The 15,200-nt window shown below is 47.5% G+C and overlaps 1 protein-coding gene across 6 annotated transcripts in view; it reads left to right on the top strand.

The window, feature by feature from the left end:
- rerea (arginine-glutamic acid dipeptide (RE) repeats a) overlaps nucleotides 1-14,894 on the top strand; it is a 121,655-nt gene extending 106,761 nt beyond the window's left edge. For 5 of the 6 annotated variants that reach the window (XM_062564196.1, XM_062564197.1, XM_037480749.2 and 2 more), the window contains 11 exons: nucleotides 7,014-7,176; nucleotides 7,277-7,369; nucleotides 7,897-8,096; nucleotides 8,334-8,495; nucleotides 8,587-8,700; nucleotides 8,786-10,170; nucleotides 10,771-10,993; nucleotides 11,085-11,805; nucleotides 12,301-12,474; nucleotides 12,580-12,760; nucleotides 12,891-14,894. In XM_062564196.1, coding sequence (XP_062420180.1) covers nucleotides 7,014-7,176; nucleotides 7,277-7,369; nucleotides 7,897-8,096; nucleotides 8,334-8,495; nucleotides 8,587-8,700; nucleotides 8,786-10,170; nucleotides 10,771-10,993; nucleotides 11,085-11,805; nucleotides 12,301-12,474; nucleotides 12,580-12,760; nucleotides 12,891-12,924 — 3,450 coding nt within the window. In that variant the 3' untranslated portion in view covers nucleotides 12,925-14,894. The remainder of the gene's footprint in view (nucleotides 1-7,013; nucleotides 7,177-7,276; nucleotides 7,370-7,896; nucleotides 8,097-8,333; nucleotides 8,496-8,586; nucleotides 8,701-8,785; nucleotides 10,171-10,770; nucleotides 10,994-11,084; nucleotides 11,806-12,300; nucleotides 12,475-12,579; nucleotides 12,761-12,890) is intronic. The other variant, XM_062564198.1, reaches the window with a different exon arrangement.
- Nucleotides 14,895-15,200: the final 306 nt, after the last annotated feature.

The raw sequence follows: 15,200 nt of genomic DNA, 5'->3' as shown, positions 1-15,200 counted from the left end.
CAGACCCGGCGCTTTGTGCAAGGCTGCTCCTGCTAGAAGTGTGCCGATTTCAAAGGGGTTTGTCGTACTTCCCACTTAATTTCCTTGTCTGCTGTGAGCTGAGATGTCCGCCCTGCTGCTCAAATGCGTCTTAAGTGTCATGTTGTATTTTTACCTGAGAACTCTTCACCGCCGTTCTGCTGGAGCTTTACTCCTCAAAACCAATTTGAACCTCTTGAATAAGAGATTAAAGTCTACGAACGCAGAGGTTTCTTCAATTATTTCCACTGGTTTTTAAATATACGACTAGTCCATTTGATTGGCTATAAAGGAGGTATTAATGTAACTCAACCTGGAGGGGGAGGTCTACTTGGCAGGAGAGGTAATAGACATCCTCCAGGATCCAGACCTGCCACCAGCACAGAGCAGAGAGACAGATTCATTTTCCCCCTGCGAATGGAAAATCAACGGCCCTTTTAACATACGAAAAGAGAAGGAAGTGACTGGGAGGGCATGAGGAGGGTCGCCGTGATGAGAGGAGAAGGGGCGTCAGCTCAAAAGAGACACTAAACAGTTTGCGTATGATTGAACTGAGCGACTTGATACCCGAGCAAAGCCTTTTTCTTTTTTTCCCTTCTTTCTATGTGCTCGTTCCCATATCCAATCTCTGGAACAACAACATATTTTAGGTTGTGCAACACAACAAAGGTTTTCCCATTATCTCCAGTAGCTGGGATTCATGCCAAGCCGCCTAAAAAATAAAAAAAAAAGAGAAGAGACATGTTGGGAGTTATTGCCCAAGTCCTGGCCCGGGACCACTGTTGCGGAGCCGGAGTGTGGCGCATGAAGCAGAGTGCCGAAATCCAGAGGTCCAGCACAGTGTGTCCACGGCCTCCAACACCCAGCACCAAGGCTCTGTGTAAACACACCAGGCCTGGCTAGCACTCAGGAATGCTTTATATAAAGTCACATAAAGGGCCAGAGGGGGAAGCGGGTGTGTCGTCTGACCGCCTGCAGCCAGCTTCGCTCGCCACCATTTCCTTCACTCAGAGAGAGAAAGAGAGAGAGGACGTCATGGAACCTGAGCTCGCTGCTTCCAGTGTTTAAACGGCCAAATGTGCTGAAATGGCAGCTCCTGGAGAAATCTGCTCTTGATATTTTCACCGGTGTTTTTTTTATTTTTATGAAAGTGTGGTTATAGAGGATATTTCCCCCAAAGTATTTGCTGTACAGATTTGTGTCGCCTTGAGTTTTGTTTGCTGAGGAAGTGACCGTGTAAAATTAGATCAAATTACAAAGTGTTGACGTATTTCCAAACAGTTCATCAAAGTGCTGCAGTTCACTTAAAATGTGAAAATATTAAAAGTGCCAATGAGAACATATCATTTATTATTAGGGAAATTTAGTAAATCACTGAAATCAGTTCATGCCACTTTATTTAGAACATTTTGTGTCTATTGAGGGAGTTATACTTTGAATGAATAATAATTGGATTTACTTTGTTTTTATAAACAGTTTTCTAATGTGAACACAGAGCAACTATAATCTAATAATTATTATTATTATTTAGAAGAACAAAAGCTTTGTGTGTAATATGTTTATTAATTCATTTTTACCTCCAGGCTCCATTCCTGCATCCTGTAGGTTAGTTTCTTGGACTGTTGTTTAATGTTCAAGTGACTGGCATATCATTAGTATTAGTACCAACACGCTTAGTTGTACTTTTTTTAATTCCTTATACGAATTTAGATATTAAAATGAAAGCAAGTTTATTTAAATTAATCTGCTTCCTTTTAAGTCATACAATCAGCTCATTCACACCAGCTGCAAGTCCTGCAAAGCAATGGGACATAAACAATTCAAACATTAAAATATTGCATAGCAACATTTTAATGCCGTTGGTTCCTGCTTTGTTTGGCAGGTGGAAACACCGATGCAGTGAGCTGTTGAAGTGTGTTGAGAAAAGCTAGCAAAGGTTAAGCCCCGGGTGTGTTGTCTGTCTTTGTCGTCATTGCAATTCAAACACAAGTACTTTGATTCCAACAGCTGGGTGGGTAGCAGCTAAAAGTAATAATAAATTGTTCTCCGTAGCATTTGTCTCTATTCACCAGCCTTCTCATGGTTTGTGTTTATTGTTGATTTTTGTCAAAGCCGGTGAACCACCAGTAAAGCGCAGAGGAGTCATGTTGTCTGTGGAGCATGCAGATGTTGGGCATCTTGTCATTGACAGGATGCCCAACAGGAGAAGAGTGTTCTCAACACAACCTGGCAGCAGATGTTTGCCCTGGTACAATCTGTTAAAAACAAAACCCGTCAAATTGAATTCATTGCCGTGTCCTTAGCTCAGCAGCCAGAACCTCAGGGATGACTGTGATTATAAATACTTTTGGTTCAAACACTAATTAAACCAGCTACAAACTGCGGGGGCCCGGTCCAGTTGGCAGCAGCTGTCACTAGTGTGACAGAACAGCTTTGGTGTTTGGTAAATGATCCGACTTGTTTAGGCGGTGAAGTCGCTGGCGGCGGATGGAAAGCTCAACCAGCGAGTATTGATGTTCTTTTAGCAGACCACAGGCAATTCAGAGCGCAGGGGCAAAAATCCCTTTTCAGCCTAATAGCTGGAGAACGCCAAGCCGGAGCTCCCTGTGTAATTGAGTTCTCTGGTAAGCTTCATGTTGTGTTCTTTAGGGGGGGGGGGTGGGGGGGGGTTAGTGGGACTGGCTTATCAGCAGAACATGCAGGATGGGCCCTCCAGCGAGAACGGCCCTGTTCGCCATCCAATCGGCTGTCATTGGCGAAAGCGCTTGCAGCAGGAAAAAGGCCTGTGCTGATTCTTCAGCATGTGCATCTCTGACCGGTGAAAGCAGGGCTTATTCAGTCGCTCAGCCGTCCGTTTGACCGCCATTGCCCACGCAGTCTGCGCCATCAGCCGGGGGGGGGGGGGCCTTTCACTATTCACTCGCCTCAAGTCCAGAGACCTTGAGACCATGACATTTATTTATGTTTTTAACTTTTGGTTTCAAACGTTTTGTGACAAGTTCACACTGAATATTATGTTATCAGTATCCCATAAAGATCACACACATTAAAGATATATGGTGACTAAATGTGTGCTTTTTCACCATAACAAAGTTACAGCCAGTATGAGGAGGGAGAAGGTCTACCACACACACGGGTATGATACGCTTTCATGTCATCAATCACATACAAAATTAAACCGTGGTTTGATTTAGCGAAGAGAAATTGAACCCTCACTCACCTCCACTGAAGTGAGTCGGGAAGCCGTCCTCCCTCCTCTGTAGACTGGAGGAAGCAGGAGGAGCACAGGTTCATGCTGCACTAATGGATGTTTACACAGCTCGCTATCAGCCAGCAGAACCCAGAAGTCACATGATCCCAGCTAATCAGCCTCAACTTCAAGCAGAGATTTTTTATTTTCTGAGAGATTTCTTTTTTTCCTTTTTTGTTTTTTAAAGGAAGGGTTGTGGTTGGCTTCAATGTCGATTGTCCATTGTTATCCTCCACTGGCTCTTTCTTCCTCCCTCGGCTCTCGTCCACCCTCCTCCATTTGCTCCTGCCAGTAACGGCCTTAACCGTTTGGCTTCTTGTCAGAGCAGGGGCCTTTTGTGGCTCTGTCACAAATCTGCCAGGAAAAACAGAAACCATCTGTTCAGACCTGTGCCTGAGAGGGGATGAGGGTGTAAATATACAAGTTTACCCCTCAGCCCACAGCACAGCACCACCGAGCCCAACGCAGGATTCTCCTCTGCCACTCGGGCTCAACCCGCACTCCCACCTGCAGCTCGACTGTGTTCTCCACGGCTCGCCTTCTTCTTCTAGCACAAAGTGCTCTGGCTGTTAATAAAATCACATTTTTATTTGAATGACAAAGTAAAGATGCACTTCAACACCACATACACCTACTGCAGCTAATGTACATCCAGTCATGAATATGAACTGTATTTATGCGCCAACAAAGAACTTGTATACTAATTTTCAGCTGTCAGGTTATTTCGAAATGAATTTATGCTTAATTTAGAACTTGTTTGGTGGGGTTGAGTGTAAAGAAAACATTGCTTTCCATAATCTCGAACCCTTCAACAATTTCTCCCTCCCACCCACACATGGATGTGTGTAGACGACCATTTTAAGTGGCAATAACTGCAATGGAAGCCCTGAGTGTCGTGATAGGAGGGTAAGCCCTTTACTTGTTGGATAATCCACCGGCCAGAAAGCTCTTGCAGATGGAAGCAGTCTAAAAGGTCTTTATAATACTGAGCTTATGTTGTCACTATCTCATGTACTGCGGAGCGGCAGCACACTCTGTGCCGCCGCAGTGATTTACAGCAGCGGGGGGAAATTATGGTGCTGAGGCCAGGGCCCAACCAGATTTATGCTTCAGGTATTTCCATGAATTTTCTAGCAGGTATCGCTTTAGATGCAGGTTCATGGAATATTTCCCCTTTTTGCTGTCACCTTTATTTTATGAAGAAAATGGTAACTTTCCTCAATACCTTCATAAAATCCCGCTGACTGAAGGCATATTCGTGGAGAAGTCGAGTGTTGCTTTGGGAATATGGCAGCACGACAAAGGGATTTTGATAGAGAAAAGTGTGAGAGGTCGCACACATGCGACTTCAGGGGCACCACACTTGACGAGCAGCAGAGTTAATCTGTCAATCTCCCTTTAATGTAGTGCACAAAGCCTCTCAACCACATGCCATGTTCATGTTCAAGTGCACTTCAACTACATCACAACTCCACTAGACATTGAAGGTCTTGCCTGTGACATCTTAAGCAATCCTGCATCAATGTGACTATATTCCAAACTTTGTATTCATGAACTTTTAGTAAAATATATTCATTTTTTTCTTCCATTTCTTTTTTTTTTCTTTTCTTGGCCAGAAGAAACTTTTCATCTTGGCGAATTAAAAGGAAAAGCTGCTCCCTCTTTGTTTCCCCCTTTTACACGTGCACCCGGCTGTACCAGCTCATCAGTGCACCTGTTAATTCCCCTTCAAAAGCCCGGGCTAATGTTTTCATTAGCCGCTGCCAAATGCAACGCTACTTGACACATTGTAAGTGATGGAGAGGCAGGCTGACCTTTCCCGGCGTCTGCCAAGCCATTGTGGAGGCCGTGTAGCTGTCAGCCCTGCGGCGAGGAGGCAGAGAGGCACTGCTGAGAGCGGTCATTAAGCACGGAGCGGAGCCAACGCTCGGCACCACTCGACACTTTTGATCTGCACATTTCAATTAGATCTCACATCGGGGCGCCTGCCCTCCCTCGGTCAGCACCTGCGCCCTGCCTGCCCATGTGGCCGAGCGGGCTGGAGAGGCCGGCGCACAGGAAGCGAGAGCTCCCCGAAACACTAACACTACGGCGGCATAGTAGGGCTTTTCTTTTGGTGACATAATCATCTGATATCATTAGCTGCTCTGTCCTTAGCACAACAAAAATACTGTTATTGGTATTGTAACAGAAATGACTTCCAACATCCAAAGATAGAGGCTTGATCCTTCCTTCTTCACTCATGCTTTTTTTTAAAAATTTTATTTATGCATTTGAAAGAGTTCTACTGATTTGTTGCTGCTGAGCTTCTGCATGTGGAATCATTCCAGTGCTCCAGATGTGCCCATCTGCACCCAGCTGTGGGGCTTGGGACCGTTATACTCCGGAGCACTTGCTTTGTCATTATTTACCCTGAGATTTGAGATGGTTTCAGTGAGCCTCAGCACTGCTTTGCCTGATAAGATGGAGCCAATAGTGGAAATACATTTCCCCTAAGAGCCACATGAAGGAAGGATGTTATTAACCAACCTAAGCCTGCAGAGTCGAGCTGTTGGTGCCCATCAAAGCCAACCCCTGACCTTTAAAAAAATAAAAGCTGCTGTTCCCTCAATGTTTGTTAATACCATAATATTATACTTCTAAATTGTTTTGATGGCCTTTTATTTTCTTACTGTTAAAAGAGTTGTGTGAGGCTTTTTGAAGCCGCTTACAGGCGCCCACCGTTTCATCACATCCTTTGCTGCCATTGTTTATTTAAAAAACATTTTAATAGTTAAGTTTAGGCTTTTACAGAGAAATGCACTGAGTAATTCATGTCAAGTTTCTCAGCTGCAGCGCAGAAGGGAAAGCAATCGATATCCATTAAACCCCCCGGGTGTCTGTTGAACAGCGGTTCAGCAGACCTCGCAGTGTAGATGGCTGCCCTCAGGGCGCTAAAGATTACAGGTGACTCGCTGCTCAGCCCGACAATCGCTCCAAACCTCCATGACTTTGTTATGGAGTCATTGTGAGGCCGCTAACAAGTGAGGGGTCCGCAGGGGGACGGAGAACAGGAAGCTACATAATTGTGACTGACTCCTGTCTGAAAATTTGAAGGATTGTGTATTATGAGCGCGGGCGGAAAAGCCGCCGTTAAAATGCAGCCGCTGCCTGAGCAAAGTGCTTTCAGATTCATGATTGCATGTGTTAATGTTTCATTTGGGTATTGATTTCCTGGCCGCCTTTTGTACACTGCATTTATCCGCCTCGTTTTTTTTCCTTTTTTTGGCGAGTCCGAGCTCTGAATGTTTGATTAAAGTTCAATTGACTCTTCCAGTGGTGGGGCGACGAGCCATTTCACTCCCTATTTGTAGCGCCAAAGCTCTGCCTGACATGTTCTTTTGTTCCCATTCAAGCTCCTGCCACCCAGGCAGCCAGCAAAGCACTGATCCTAATATCCCTGCATTCAGTCAGCCTCCTCTCCTAATCCTGGGACAGACAGGGCCAAAGCACAAACACGCCCGGCCAGCCACAAATCCTGGCATGGACTTACCCGCTCCCTGGCCCATCGCGGCGAAACACGTCGCTGACTGCTATGTGTATTATGCGCATATTTTATTCGACCTAGATACAGATATTTCAGTTTTTAGGCAATTTGGACGAATTTAGCGTTCGTATTCTGACACTTTGCACTCATTGATGATGACTCCTCCTGTGTGAGTTGTGATATATTTATCAGTTTCTTTTTTTGTGTGTTTCATTTCAGGGAGAACTCATCACCTTCTACTACTATTGGAAGAAGACCCCCGAGGCAGCCAGTTGTCGAGCTCACCGCAGACACCGCCGCCAGCCCGTCTTCCGTCGCATCAAGACGAGAACCGCTTCGACTCCGGTCAACACCCCCTCACGCCCCCCCTCCAGCGAGTTCTGTAAGTACATCTGACCTCTTAAGGGGAGCGGGTGACCCGATGTATACTCCGGTGCAGGAGAGATTTATAGGAAGTGTTTTGTCTGCTGTCTCTCTTCCAGTGGACCTCAGCTCGGCCAGTGAAGATGACTTTGACAGTGAGGACAGCGAACAGGAGCTGAAGGGCTACGCCTGCCGCCACTGTTTCACTACCAGTAAGGCATCCCGTTCCACATTTACAGTCACGCACACTGGTCATTTGGACTTGGTTTTGCTATTCCTGTCTTGGTCAGGATCAGTGTGGGTCTGCACACACCCTGCACTGTGCGTGACCGATGGACACAAGAAGATGTTGGGACAAATTACATCAAATCAGACATGAGCACACAGTGTGTTGACTCTCTCCCCCTCGTTATCTTTACCCATCTATCCACACAGCTGGCTCTCAGTGCCATGCTCCCATCTGGTCACACTTTGGTTACTGCCATGACAACTATGGTGTCTGATAACTTTGGCTTTGCATTGTTATCGCCTATAGACCTTATTAGTTTACCTGAATATGTAAATACACTATTTAGGACAGTGCTACATTGATTCATGAAAAGTCATGTCTATGTTATTAGATGTTAAACCACAACACTACTTAATGACATCCTCTATTTGACAATATTATTACGATACATGTACTTGCTATTTACTGTCTGAGAGAGTCTGTTTCACAACTGTAAATGGCTTCCCTCAGCCTCCAAGGACTGGCACCACGGGGGTCGGGAGAACATCTTGCTGTGCACAGACTGCCGCATTCACTTCAAGAAGTACGGTGAGCTGCCCCCCATTGAGAAGCCTGTGGACCCGCCGCCATTTATGTTCAAACCTGTCAAAGAGGAAGAGGATGGACTCAGCGGGAAGCATAGCATGAGGACCCGACGGAACAGAGGCTCGGTGAGCACACTTTCATCCATCCATCTATCTTCACAATCAAGATTCGTAGCCTCAACGTTATCCCTTGAGCCAGACCACAAAGCCAAAAGCTTATTGTCTGTAGAGAAAGTCGTGCAGAGAGGAGTCTGACGGCCATACAAATATTGTATGGCTGTCAAAGTTGGATCTGGGCTTTCGCGTGTCCATCTCCAGTCAATATTGGTCCGAATTCATTTTGACCGTGTTTGTTTTCATCAGATGTCGACGCTACGTAGTGGTCGTAAGAAGCAGACAACCAGTCCCGATGGCAGAACCTCGCCTACAAACGAGGACCTGCGCTCTAGCGGACGCACCTCTCCCAGCGCGGCGAGCACCGACAGCACAGACAGCAAGACAGACTCCATGAAGAAGCCCAGCAAGGTAAACGCAGCGTTGACTGCCTGTAAATCTCCTTCTATTCTCACGTCTCTGTGAAATGTACGCTAATGGCTGTGCCGCTTCTGCTCCACAGAAGATTAAGGAGGAGGCTCCTTCACCTATGAAGAGTGCCAAACGGCCTCGAGAGAAGGGAGCCTCAGACACAGAGGAGCCTGAGAGGGCCGGCGTCAAAAAGTCCAAGACACAAGTGAGTCCCCGGTCCCTGTTCTCCCCTTCGGGATGAGTTTTAATGTCTTAGGATACTTATCCCTTTCTCCCCTCTTTCCCTTTAGGAGCTGAGTCGTCCAGACTCGCCCTCAGAATGCGAGGGTGAAGGCGAGGGCGAGAGCTCGGATGGGCGCAGCATCAACGAGGAGCTCAGTAGCGATCCTAAAGACATTGACCAGGACAACCGGAGCTCCTCCCCGAGCATCCCCAGCCCCCGCGACAACGAGAGCGACTCTGACTCGTCTGCCCAGCAGCAGCAGCTCTTGCAGAGCCAGCACCCCGCAGTCATCCAGTGTCAGCCGGGCACATCCTCCGCTTCCTCTGCACCGCCTCCGCCTACAGCCTCGGCCCCCTCACTGCCCCCACAGGTTTCCCCCATAGCGGCCTCCACCTCTCTACCTCCCCTGCCTATGCCCCAGGCCAGCCCTATGTCTCTTATCCAGTCGGGCCCATCCCTCCACCCTCAAAGGCTGCCCTCTCCACATTCTCCTTTAACTCAGGCTCCGCCTCCTGGACTCCCCATACCACCTCAATCGTTACCGAGCTCGCATCATGGGCCCATGCCGATGCCTCCCATGCCACATCCCCTTCAGCCCGGCCCCTCGCACATGCCTCACCCTCTCTCCTTGCCCCTCCAGGGCTTCCCAATGGGTCAGTCTCAGGTCCCAACCCTGCCAATCTGTGGCCAGTCACAGCAAAGGCCGCACACTCCTCCTTCCCAATCCCAGTCATCTGCTCAGAGTGGCCAGCCTCCCAGAGAGCAGCCCCTTCCCCCCGCCCCGATGTCCATGCCTATGCCTCACATAAAGCCCCCGCCAACCACACCTATCCCTCAGATGCCCAACCCGCAGTCCCACAAACACCCGCCCCACGCGTCGGCACCTCCGTTTCCTCAGATGCCTTCAAACCTGCCGCCGCCACCCGCACTCAAGCCCCTCAGCTCTTTATCCACACACCATCCTCCACCAGCACACCCGCCTCCCCTACAGCTCATGCCTCAGGGGCAACAGCTACAGCCCCCACCAGCACAACCTCCAGTTCTCACTCAGTCACAGAGCCTCCCACCGTCAGCCAGCCACCAACCTCCTCCAGCTCCTCCTCTGCCACCCTCCGCAGCAGCCGCACACTCGAGTGGGCCACCGCAGCCAACGTTCTTGTCTCATCCTTTCAGCACAGTTCTACCTCCAACTGGCCCTCCCCCATCCTCATCAAACTCTATGCCTGGCATTCAGCCTCCACCCTCCTCCGCCCCGCCGTCCTCCATCTCCATGCCACTGCCTGCCTCCGTCACTTGTGCCGGTCCGGTACTCCCACCCGTACAGATCAAAGAGGAGCCTTTGGACGAGTTAGAAGAGCCAGAGAGTCCTCCACCCCCTCAGAGGAGCCCCTCCCCGGAGCCCACAGTCATCAATACGCCCACCCATGCCAGCCACGCCAGCCAGTCTGCACGGTATGCTTGCAGACACATTCACCTGCGCAAACTGTTACTTATCAGTTGTCTATTGAGCTGCTTACTTTCTGGGGAAGCTGATTAGCTCTCCAACACACCCAACAACAACAAAGAGTATTTGCCTTCACATTTTAAGGCTGTGATGTGAGCAACAATTCAAATGCCCTCGGCAAAGCAGGCATCCCAGGCCGCAATCAGCCCAGAGCTCTGAGAGGCTCATGGCAAGGAATTATGGGAGATGAAGAGCAGGGAGATTAATTACAGCGAGGTGCAAGTGAACTGAGCCATCTGAACATCTCTGTAGTTCCCTTGTGCTTAAGTGGTTCTTAGCCTGCCAATGAATAGCAATGAGGGTTTTAATACATACACAGCAGCCAGAGGTATTGCCAGAGTAGAGAAGAGTTTCCTTGTTTTCTTGTCAATAATGCACCAGTGTTGGCTAATTAAATGCGCTGTTGGACATTATCCTAATTCTGAATCCAACCTGATTGTCCCTCCGGCTTCATTTGTAACAATAATTAATGTATATGCTGCAATTTCCTTTATTTTGATATTGAATAAGTATACATATTGAATGCTTTGTTTCCACCATGACCACAGGTTCTACAAGCACCTGGACCGGGGTTACAACTCTTGTGCTAGGACAGATTTCTACTTCACTCCTCTGGCTTCATCGAAACTGGCCAAGAAGCGAGAGGAAGCTCTGGAGAAAGCCAAGAGGGAAGCAGAGCAGAAACTGAGAGAAGAGAAGGAGAGAGAGAGGGAAAGGGAAAAAGAGCGGGAACGAGAGCGGGAGCGAGAAAAAGAAGCAGAGCGGGCGGCGGTGAGTGGTTTTCTGTTCATCCACCTTTTGTGGTTCATTTTTTGCTTTGCTTTATTGAACATCACTTGACATGGCGTTCCTCCCCTCACAGAAAGCCTCCAGTTCATCCCACGAGAGCCGGATGTGTGACCCTCAGATGGCTGGCCACTCCCACATGCGTTCACCGTATGACCCGCCCACCACTATCGCAGCAGTGCCTCCGTACATCGGGCCCGACACGCCGGCCCTACGCACCCTCAGCGAGTACGCCCGACCCCACGTCATGTCCCCCACCAATCGAAACCACCCTTTCTTTGTGTCGCTCAACCCTGGCGACCCGCTGCTGGCCTATCACATGCCCGGCTTGTACAACGCCGACCCAGGCATGCGCGAGCGCGAGCTACGAGAGCGGGAGATGCGTGAGAGGGAGATTCGCGAAAGGGAGCTGAGGGAACGGATGAAACCTGGTTTTGAGGTTAAGCCTCCAGAGATGGACTCTCTCCACCCCTCCACAAACCCCATGGAGCACTTTGCCCGGCACGGGGCCATCACGTTACCCCCCATGGCCGGGCATCACCCCTTCGCCTCTTTCCATCCGGGCCTGAACCCATTAGAGCGCGAGCGGCTGGCCCTTGCTGCCGGGCCCCAGCTGCGGGCAGAAATGAGCTACCCAGAGAGGTTGGCTGCAGAGCGGCTCCACGCAGAGAGGATGGCCACGGTGGCCAACGACCCCATCGCCCGTCTACAGATGTTCAATGTCACGCCACACCACCACCAGCACTCGCATATTCACTCCCACCTCCACCTCCACCAGCAAGACCCTCTTCACCAAGGTAAAGGAAAGCCCTGTATACATGCACATGGCATTGACAACTCTGTTGTGTGTGTGTGTGTATATATATATTTAATAGGGTTGATGATTTCTTGTGTGCAAGTTAGCATTTTAAAAATGGACCTTTGAACTTTTAAAAGTAGATCTTTTTCAAGATTCTTGTGCTGTCATTTGAATTAAGTTGTCTGATAATGCAATTATAGTTTATAGTCTGATATAGGGTACTTCTGATGGCAGCTAAGAGTGAACCAAAAAGACTTTAAATGAATGATAATTCCTCTTGCATCTTTTCTAGATGATCTGCTCCACCTCATATTTTATTGTTTTTGTATTAGACTTACACGATTCAATTAAAGCATTAAATCTCACACATATACATAACAGATGCTTTACTATAGATAAGTATAGTCAAGTTGGGAGTAACATAACAAGCTGTGTATCTGCTGCCGTCTGTGAGATGAGTGAACCCTGAACCTCAGACACTGACCCCCCGAAGGTGGCGGTGAATGTCTTGTGTGTCCTCCAGGCTCTGGGGGCCATCCCCTGGCAATGGATCCCCTGGGAGGAGGACCTCATCTGGCTCGCTTCCCTTACCCGCACGGCGCCATCCCCAACGCTCTCCTCGGCCAGAATCCACACGAGCACGAGATGCTGCGCCACCCAGTTTTCGGTAGGCTCACTGCCAATATCCACTCTCCCATTAACTCTCCAGCCCATCGACCGTGAGCTTCAGCTGCATTTGACTGATCCAATCATTTTCTCACCTCTCCTCCAGGTACTCCGTACCCGCGAGAGCTGCAGGGAGGTCTACCCCCGCCCATGTCTGCCGCCCACCAGCTGCAGGCCATGCATGCCCAGTCTGCTGAGCTTCAGAGGCTGGCCATGGAGCAGCAGTGGCTCCACGGACACCATCACATGCACGGAGGACCATTGCCGGGTCAGGAGGACTACTACAGGTCGGACAAACCACAGAAATGACACAAGATAACCGTCAAATTAGGGTGTGTGTGTGTGTGTGCGTGTGTGTGTGCGCGCTCGCTAGCCTTCGATTTGCCAGATATTAATACGTCGTTGTTTGCGTTTCAGCCGGCTGAAGAAGGAAAGTGACAAGCAGCTGTAACCAGCCAAGGAAGGCCGCGACTTGACGGGTGCAGGACACAGGAAGTTGTTAGAGTTTTGAAGTCTTGAAGAACGGAAAATGCCAAGTGGATCGTCTGAGAATTCTTCTGATTTTTGTTTTTTGTTCCTGTCGAGGACATTTTTTGATTATTATTTTTTCAAGACATAGACTTTCTTTGGTATATAGCCAGTAGTGACAACGTCCTCAAGACTCGTGCATGACAAGCTTCCCTGACATTTCTGTGTAGGTGCTAGAACAAGACACTGTGCTTAACAACAAAAAAAGACAAGACCGGTCAAGCCGTTTTATGGAAAAATAACAAGTGCTATCTTAAACTCAACATTTATTTTAATACATTGTTGGAGGTTTTTCATAATTTTAAGAAAAAGCTACAGCATGGCGTTTTTTGAGTCTGTAAATAGTATATATAAACATATAATTATTATTATAATTATTATTATTACTAGGTGTGGACTCCGAACCAAGTCGTTTCGACCTCCAATATAATTGTTTTGAAGCATTATCCCTTGTTTCAGAGGGGAGCACCATGGCATTATATGAGCAGTTCCTGAGAGTCGTGGTTCAGTTGTAACGTTCCTCTGACGTCACTGTGTTAGATTTAGTCCCACATCAACTGTGTAAACCATAACCCTGTCACACCCACAGCCATCCGTCACACACCTGGGACAGGTCGTAATGATTTGAAACACTTGAAGAGGTGTCTGGTGAGTGCCCGCTGAAGCCATGGATTCAAAAGAAAACCCAAGTTTGCACTGAGAGAGTTTATTTAAACTCCACTCGATTGCTTTTATCCTTTCACTTCAAATCAATGCTTCACACATCATAACTTTTTGTTTCTATAGAGGATGATTTTGATTATGATTTTAAACATGTGGCTGAGCTGAAGTTGACATTATGCATTTCTTCTCACATACATACAAGGACCTGGATTTTAACTTGTTTCACTGTATTAGGAGGCCATCAGGACTTAAGGATTGTTTTAAATGTGTTTTAGATGAATGCTTGGGACTCGGTGCTAGTTGTGTTGTGGTCGTCCCCTTTTCTTCACCTGGAGCAGTCACCAAATGTTTGTTGCAGGGCTCGTGTCTGAGCGAGTCATCCTGCGAGTGGGCTGTAATAATGTCCACTGTGACACCAGAGGGGGGGTCTGCCGACACGTGATGACCAAGAGGTAGAGGGTCGACCATGGGTGTGAGCGTTTGTGTGTTTTCCTCACTATGTTTTTGTAAGCCTTGGTTCTTTGGGGAGACGCACACACTCTTGGGCCTCAGGAGCGGTGTGTTTGTGTGTCTGTGTGTGTGTGTGTGTGTGTGTGTGTGTGTGTGCGCGCCACTGTTACAAGTTGTGTTGACCTGTCATACCAGTGCACACAAGCCCACGAGTTGTTTTTTTTTTTTACTCTTGCCACGATGAGTTCTGCTTTTGTTCCAATACACTAAGACTGTTTGACCTTCATGGACATTAAACCCTACTTGCATTTAAAAGTGACCATATCTTCATATCTTGGAGCACTATAAATTACATTTGAACACATCAAAAATAGTCTTTGACAAGAACCCGTCATTTTGTCTTGCCATCTCCCACCTCCTGTCTCTCTCCTGACGACGTACTTCTCACATCTTTGCCTCGTTTTTCTGACGATTTCCTTGCCTTTTACTCCCTCTTTTTGTGTCTCCAGAACCTTTGATGTTAAGTGTTGTCAATGGTTTAGCTTCTTGTTTCAAAGCGGCAATAGCAGAATGTAGATTCTGACTGCTAAGATTTATATATATACTGGTATCTTGAAGCTTATTGTATATATGAGTAGTCGCCATGGGGATGACACAATGTAAACAAAAAGTAGAAATAAGAAAAATTGTGAGTCCTGTGTTCTCTCCATTTGAGTATTTTGTAATTTTTTTGAAAAATTTGTGGAATTAAAATAAACGACTAAGTTACACCACAAGAAACGACTTGATTTTTTTTGTAATGCCTTGTGATACATAATTGTTTATTCGTAGAAGCTTGTGTTTGTATGCTGATGTAGAGCAGACTGCTAAATCCCATCAGCCGGCAGACAGAATAATCCTGTTTCAAGGGAAAACGATTGTGATTACTCTGTTCCATCTCTGAAAGGGCAAAGAAAACAAAAAAAAACGTAATATTTGAAATGTAATTTTCAAGCTGGGCAGACTGCTGCTGGCTCTGTTTAGATAATACTCCACCCTACATCGGCTTTCGAATAATAGTTTTGCTTTAGCAGAAGAAAAGCGTTA

The sequence above is a fragment of the Pungitius pungitius genome, chromosome 1 (assembly GCF_949316345.1).
Source record: "Pungitius pungitius chromosome 1, fPunPun2.1, whole genome shotgun sequence".
Lineage (NCBI taxonomy): Eukaryota > Metazoa > Chordata > Actinopteri > Perciformes > Gasterosteidae > Pungitius > Pungitius pungitius.
This window is presented reverse-complemented; position numbering and strand designations above follow the sequence as displayed.